General features: G+C 28.7%; 2 protein-coding genes across 3 annotated transcripts; both read right to left on the reverse strand.

Annotated features, from left to right (window-relative positions):
* Window positions 1–362: 362 nt before the first annotated feature.
* LOC116428585 (enolase) lies at window positions 363–4,011 on the reverse strand. 2 transcript variants are annotated; one of them, XM_031980381.2, is made up of 7 exons: window positions 3,776–4,011; window positions 3,153–3,258; window positions 2,759–2,932; window positions 2,450–2,607; window positions 2,009–2,309; window positions 1,598–1,884; window positions 363–1,406 (listed from the first exon to the last, which is right to left on the reverse strand). In XM_031980381.2, the coding sequence occupies exons 2-7, from the start codon at window positions 3,213–3,215 to the stop codon at window positions 1,085–1,087; spliced, it is 1,305 nt and encodes a 434-aa protein (XP_031836241.1). In that variant the 5' UTR covers window positions 3,216–3,258; window positions 3,776–4,011; the 3' UTR covers window positions 363–1,084. The 2 variants fall into 2 exon arrangements, with proteins under 2 accessions (XP_031836241.1, XP_031836240.1); XM_031980380.2 differs by lacking the exon at window positions 3,776–4,011 and adding an exon at window positions 3,593–3,752.
* Window positions 3,869–7,329, reverse strand: Brms1 (breast cancer metastasis-suppressor 1-like protein). The gene is made up of 4 exons (XM_031980411.2): window positions 7,045–7,329; window positions 6,465–6,686; window positions 4,912–6,357; window positions 3,869–4,857 (listed from the first exon to the last, which is right to left on the reverse strand). The coding sequence occupies exons 2-3, from the start codon at window positions 6,680–6,682 to the stop codon at window positions 5,883–5,885; spliced, it is 693 nt and encodes a 230-aa protein (XP_031836271.1). The 5' UTR covers window positions 6,683–6,686; window positions 7,045–7,329; the 3' UTR covers window positions 3,869–4,857; window positions 4,912–5,882.
* Between the last annotated feature and the right edge of the window lie 130 nt (window positions 7,330–7,459).

The following is a 7,459-nucleotide window of genomic DNA, read 5'->3' on the forward strand; positions in this document are numbered from 1 at the left end:
TCTGATTAGTAGTTTTATGTTATTCTTTCATAATCATAATTTTAAACGTAAAAAAATTATAGCAAGATAATTCGGTCAAAAATGTCCTTGATTCAAAGATTTTACTGCAGCCATAATATTTATACCTTTATAATAATAATATTCTGCAGTAACTATTATAGCCAAAGTTTCTTTACAATTTCTGATAAAATACGTAGTAATTAAGAAGTAGAAGATATCAATTTTTTTAAATAAACGTAAATCTAAGATGTAATAACTCCAAAACTTAATAGAAATAGCTATTGAAATTATGAAACAGAAAACGAAATACTACTTTACTTATCGTAATTATAAATTCTATGATAGAAATTATCTGCAATAGATTACTATGAACACATGGTTGTTTATACTTTATTCATACGTTTGAGTTTACAGATGTACTCGTGACAACAGGATTTATACTGCTCTTTTAAAGTTTTATGAAAATAACAATTAACTTTGTTTGTAATGACACTTATTATTTGGATACTTTTACCACATGCCTCATTATGAATGACATTCATACATGTAACAATTAACAATAATCATAAATTTTATTCATGATCTATTTGTGCTTCTAAGTTCGCAGATACCAGGCCTATCTATTCTTTTATTCGTTTAAACAATGGACCTGACTTAATTCCACAAAGTTGTTCATTATGGTCCAAACATTGAAAATACTGAAGAAAAAAATCGTGTAAAATATATGTTTTTACAATATTTATACATCTTGATAATTGATATTTATTAAAAGCACTGGTAAATTGCCTCCACTAAACTTTTTAATTATAATAATATTAGCAAAAAATAATTATGAATCCAATAAGTTTATTTGAGTTTTTAACGATGTAACTTATACAAGTTTCTGATATTTTTAACAATGAGTCATCATGTCTGAGCCTACTATTATAATATCTGTAATTTGACACACTATGATTATAATAAAATCATTTGACTCTATTTCATTCACAAATTTCCGATGGTGATTGAAGTATAGGTTTCATTGTGTATTACGATAAATGTAACTAGAACCTCATTATATCATTGATAAAAAGGGTAGAATGTTTTAAGCCTGAGGATTACGGAATTTTTCGCCTGCAAACTTAGCAGCTGACCCCAATTCTTCTTCAATACGAAGAATCTGATTATATTTGGCCAAACGTTCTGAACGGCAAGGTGCACCAGTTTTGATTTGACCAGTCGAAAGTCCAACTACTAGATCGGCAATGAATGTGTCTTCTGTTTCTCCAGAACGATGAGACACCATGGTGCCCCATCCAGCACTCTTCGCAAGTTTATGAGCGTTAATAGATTCTGTAACGGTACCTATTTGGTTGACCTTCAACAGGAGGCAGTTGCAAGCTTTCTTTTCGATAGCTGTTTTAATTCTGCAATGTACATATACAATAGTTTTAATTATATCCATATCATGATAAAAAATACTTTGAAATAATTTACTACGAAAATATTTGGCATAAAAAATTATACAACTTACAAAAAACTTCAGAATTAAAAAGGTTTTAACCTATTTAATTTTTTGCTTCATCATTATAATTTTTATATACAATTGAAAATTTACCTTTCAGGATTTGTTACAGTAAGATCGTCACCAACAATCTGAATAGGAGTAGATGATGTCATAGAAGTCCAAGAATCCCAATCATCTTGATCAAATGGATCTTCAATCGAAACAATTGGGAATTCTTTAACAAAATCTAAATATAAATTCTTTAAGGCCGTTGGTTCCAAATATGTGCTGGGATCAGACTTTTCATTCTTGAAATCTAAATCGTACTTTCCGTTCTTGTGGAATTCAGATGCAGCAACATCCATACCAATCTTAATTTTACCTTCATACCCAGCAACCTAATTATATGATATGTATATTATATTAATTGTCATTAATATTTATTGATATTGCATTAACAGTGGTTTAGTACCAGCAATTCAAATAATTTTATTAAAAAGAAAAAGATGTGAAAATACTTACTTTGATAGCATCAATAATTAAATTCAGAGCTTCTTTATTTTCCAAAATGTTAGGTGCAAAACCACCTTCATCACCAACTGCAGTAGCATCAAGTCCAAACTTCTTTTTAATACCAGCTTTAAGGTGGTGGTAAACTTCACTACCCATTTTCATTGCTTCTGTGAAGTTAGCTGCTCCTGTAGGCAGAATCATGAATTCTTGCATTGCTAATTTATTTCCTGCATGTGAACCACCATTAATAACATTGAAAGCTGGAACTGGTAGAATAATGTTGGGATTTCCAGCTAATTCTGCAATATATCTGAAAGAATATGAAAAATAAATATGGCAAACAAGAATGATTTGAATGATATATATAGTAATTTTTATGGATTTTTGCTTAATTGAATGAAAATTGTAAATTTTAATGCTAAATGTTAAGTATTAATTATATTTACTCACTTGTACAATGGGATTCCTTTCTTAGCAGCTCCTGCTTTACATACTGCCAATGAAACACCCAAAAGAGCATTTGCACCAAGCTTCGATTTGTTTGGTGTACCATCAAGTTTTAATAGGAAATTATCAATGTCCGTTTGTTGGGTAACTTCCAAATTTGCCTGTATAGTAAATATAATATTGCTATTTATCAATTATAGATTTCTATTTATTATTTCTCTGATTTTTAATTATTTTTTGTTTATGGTTGAAGTTGTATCTTATATCTATGATTAAATTTAAATTAATTTCATGGTAAGTTCTGAAATCTACCTTCAATAATTCAGGTGTGATGACACTATTGATGTTATCTACAGCTTTAAAAACAGATTTTCCATGATACTTTGATTTATCGTTATCTCGAAGTTCTAACGCTTCGTGTACACCAGTTGATGCACCTGAAGGAACTGCTGCTCTGAACAGACCCATGTCTGTTACAAGATCAACCTACGAAAAAGGCATTATGTTCAAGAAGAATTAGAAAACTGTATTTCATTTTGTTATCAATATAAAAATATCATACATTATAAAATATAAATTCATGCATATTTATAATAGTAATTAATACATCTTAAAAGGTCTTGCATTAAAATAGACGTTTGCTTCAACATAGAGATACTAATCAACATATAATTACATTAAATTATTATATTTTACATAATCTCACCTCTACGGTTGGGTTACCACGGGAATCATAGATCTGTCTTGCTTTAATACTTTGAATCGGCATTTTTCCACAATAACTATTAGTACTGTATTTAGAAATCAAAAATCTGAAACAGAAACATTTTTTAATACAAACGAGAACACTATAATTTTCGCATTTATCATTATAATTAGTTGAATCTTCTGATAATAAATTTAAACCTGTCTGAACCTTGAACATTAGTACTAAACAATTATCTAATGGACATTTTAAATATTTGATTGAAACTTGAAATACCGGTAATTAGACTTAAGTTTTATGTACAGAAAAGTATTTGACCTTGACAAGGTCACTGGAGGAAATATTTAAGAATATGAAATAGAATAAATGATCGCCTTATTTAAAGGTGTGACATTTTTAAAAATTAATTGTGATATGCTCGAAATATCACGTATAATGACCTTGCAGTAAAATTTCGACACTTAACACTCGCAGCACGTATTAAGATCATTTGTTTTATAATCCTGAAAAAAATCACTACCGAAAACTTATAAACGCAAATTTGGTATCTTTTATAGCACTAAATAATTCTTGTAAAAGCAATTTTTATAATTACTGAACAAAATTTGAAAGAAATTGCTCACCTAATGCAACGCGTGACAATCCACTCGGAGTGTTCGAAACAGAATGGATGTGCTGTCCTACAATTGACCCCGAATCGCAAACTCTCTTTATCGATTTTAATATCTTCACGTGTGAGTGCGATCACAAAAGCGGTAAAATTAAAGTTCCCTGTCGTAGGTTATTATCGGAAATGTTAAAGCTTTATATGATTTCGAAGAACTAACTTATCTTGTTTTTTAAATAGTCTTGAATTTCTGAAGATTAAATAATGAAAGTTACGTAATGATGACATCTTCGTTGCCGGTTGAGGATAAGTTTCAGTACGATTTACTTTCTATACTTTGCATTCTTCATGTTTTCGACAACTATTATTTTAGCGCGGAAATTGGATTCACAGCTAATTGTAAGAAGAAATTTTTCTAGTTGAAAGAGCGTTTGTTAGTATATAAGTACTAGCTATTGATTATGGAAATTTAAAATTTTATTTCAAATACTAGTTTATTATAAATTATGATGAAATGAAACGTTGGAAAACACTGAACAAAAATTTTAAGAATGTAGACGCGTAGGTTAAAATTGATGTAAATTTCATGGATGTGCGTGCATATATTGGGTGTAGCGTGTATGAATGCGTTGTTTTGAATAAACGCAAAAAAAAAGAAAAGATATTAAAAATAAAAAACGAAGTTTATGTTGACAACGGAAAATATATATAAATTGTCATCGTTTAAATAAACGTCTATAAGAAGTAGAATATAATATTAACATGTATAAAATGACACATCAAAAAGAAATTGTATATTATACAAGTGTCTGTGATTCAGTAGATATTTATTTTATGTTAGCAGGCATTGTTAGTTTATGAACTAATTATGAACTGGTATTAGATTCACCCTTGCTGTATTCTATCCCATACTATATTTACTTAATTTGCACCTAGGTATTACTTGCAACTTCATGTTTGTAGGCATTTTATCTTCAGAAACGTTGTTAATGCTCTTTTTTAATCGATTTTGAATATACTTACATAGTAAAAGCTGTTAAATTTAAGAGCTTGTTCAAACTGAGGTTTATTTTGGTAATGTTAAAATCTATGTGGTTCCTTAAAAATAAATAGTTGTTATATAGGTTAATAGAAATTATTATTAATACTTACTTATATAAATATACAATTTTACAGTCACTTATTAACACGTTACAAGCAAACAGTAAAAATTTTAATGAGCTGCAAAAATAGACAGGCGATTGTTTTAGTACTCTGAGGATTAAAGTGACTTATAAATTTTAATGTTATAGCAACCATATCATTTTGCATCACAATGACAATAAATGTTATAGCATTCACATTCACGGATGTGTTAATAATGCTCATAGATGTATGTATTCCACATGAATAACAAATATATTTTTTAAATTTATTCAAAAATATGAAATATATTTCACTATTATGTTACAATTTGTACATGTACATTGGGTATAACATTATTATAAATCAAATGAATTATTATATATTTTGGAAGATAATGTCCTAAATAAATTTCTAACAAAAAGGCGTACATACTTTTTAAAGTAAAAAGCTATCTGTCACTTTAAAAATTCACTAGAGTAAATTTCTTATAAATAAACTTAATGTAAATAATTTTACGGATAATAATTTTAAATCAATTTTACATTGAATGTTAAATTATTTAAACAGTTATAGTTGTATGCAAACAGTTTTCTTGATATGTGAAATTAATTTATATTATGAAAATTATATTTGCTACATGATGAAAACTACTGATGAGAAATTGTTTCTAGGTACAACTTTTTAAACCGAAAATTGTGATAACGATAGTTATAAATAATTAATATTTATCAGGTCTTGAATTATTTACTGAAAGGCAGAAATATTGTACCATGGTATTTTTTCATACATATTTCGTTGTAATTTAGAATAGTTTTGTTGAGATCAAAGTGTTGTATAGAAAGATATTCTATACAAACATTACAAATATAGAGAAAGTATCAATATTGTAAAATGAATGTTATGTTTGCTCACGAATTGTTTAAATATTTAAACAAGAGCAATACATTCATGTTACTAATAATATTTTGACATAACTGCTTTCATATTTAAACATAGTATTAAATTATTTCAGTTTTTCGACTGCTTAGACTTTTCTTTATTAGTGCCCAATCCTCGAGAATATCTGCATCATTAAGCATATAAACAATATAAGGCCCAGCAACAGAAACTGCTCTCCTCCTTTCTGTGTGATTTCTACGTCTTTTACCAGTTGAATTTAGCCATAAATCAGCATGGATATCAACATTATTTCTATCTTCTTCTAATCTTCGAATTTTTTCTTGTAAATCATTATGAATGCAATCCCAGATAAATTCTTTCTCACTTTCAAAATTTTGTAACGCAGCTTGCTCCTCTGCTAGAAATTTATTCTGTATATTCTGTAACCTGTACTGTTTTAGTATTCCAGCTACTTCAGTTTTTGTTTTCATATTTTCTTTCAAGCGTTCCAAGGGTATTAAATATTCTTCAGATTTTCCAATTCGAACTTCTCCTAATTTCGTATCTACTTGAGTAATTCTTTCACGATAAAGTCTGTAATATTATTTTAAACTTTATGTTATGCCCGTACAACTAAAATATGTTTTATTTGAATAACCACTTCTTTAATTAAGATTTATCACTTAAAGGGAATAACTTACTGCTCTTTAAGGAGAGTAAATTGTCGTTCTAAATCTACTAAGTTTTCCATACATTCATTGCGTCGTCTTTCACATTCATCTTCATCCATCTCCGAGGAGTCATCGCTGTCGCTATGGTCTGCACTACTGTCACATGATGCGGAACTCTGATTACTTTCATTACTATCATGCGACATTTCCTCCCCTTCTGCTTCTGATTCATCTTTCACACTTGGCATCTGTCTAAGTTATAAAATAAATTACGTGTGTTGCAAAAAAGATCTTTAAAACCTAGCAAAAATTGAAGCAATATTTCTTACAAAATTTGTTTTGATAACATAACCTCAAGTACATTGTTTTTATTCTTTTAAATAACTTTTTCAACTAACAATAGAATGTAATAAAATGAACTAAATGTTTACAAAGCTTAATTATAATATTCAAGTAAAGTAGAAAAGTGTATTTGACTAATATATGTATTTTTTATAAGTAGAACCTTGTACTTAAAAATTTTAGTGGAAGCATACGTAAAAATCTATTATTTACGTGATGCAGTAATTATTGATATTACTGCTTTTGTAATATTCAATAAAATACTTACTGTGAAAAACCTATATGTTTAATTGCACAGTGATTTTATGTACTTTATGCGAAAGGAACGCCTGTCAAGTTTCATACCGTTCTGATCATTTGTATCTGATTATCTGAACACGTAAAACAGGGGTGTCGAATTGGAAGCTCGCGAGCTCTATAGTGACTTTCCCCTCACGGAGAGTTATTCTCTCCATACTTACCTTCACCTATCTGTATTGAACACTACATAAAACTGTTCAAATAGGTACTTATATACACCACAGTCTCGAGTAGCTCCTAAAGTAGAAGTAGTAGGAGAACGTTGATCAAGAGTTACTAGCATAAGGGGAGGCAATTCGACACCTCTGATGTAGAGCTATTATAGAGCATGCGCATTAATTTTATCGAAAGTTACTATATGTGATATTATTTGTTTCTCTGTT

Source organism: Nomia melanderi, chromosome 1, assembly GCF_051020985.1.
Source record: "Nomia melanderi isolate GNS246 chromosome 1, iyNomMela1, whole genome shotgun sequence".
Lineage (NCBI taxonomy): Eukaryota > Metazoa > Arthropoda > Insecta > Hymenoptera > Halictidae > Nomia > Nomia melanderi.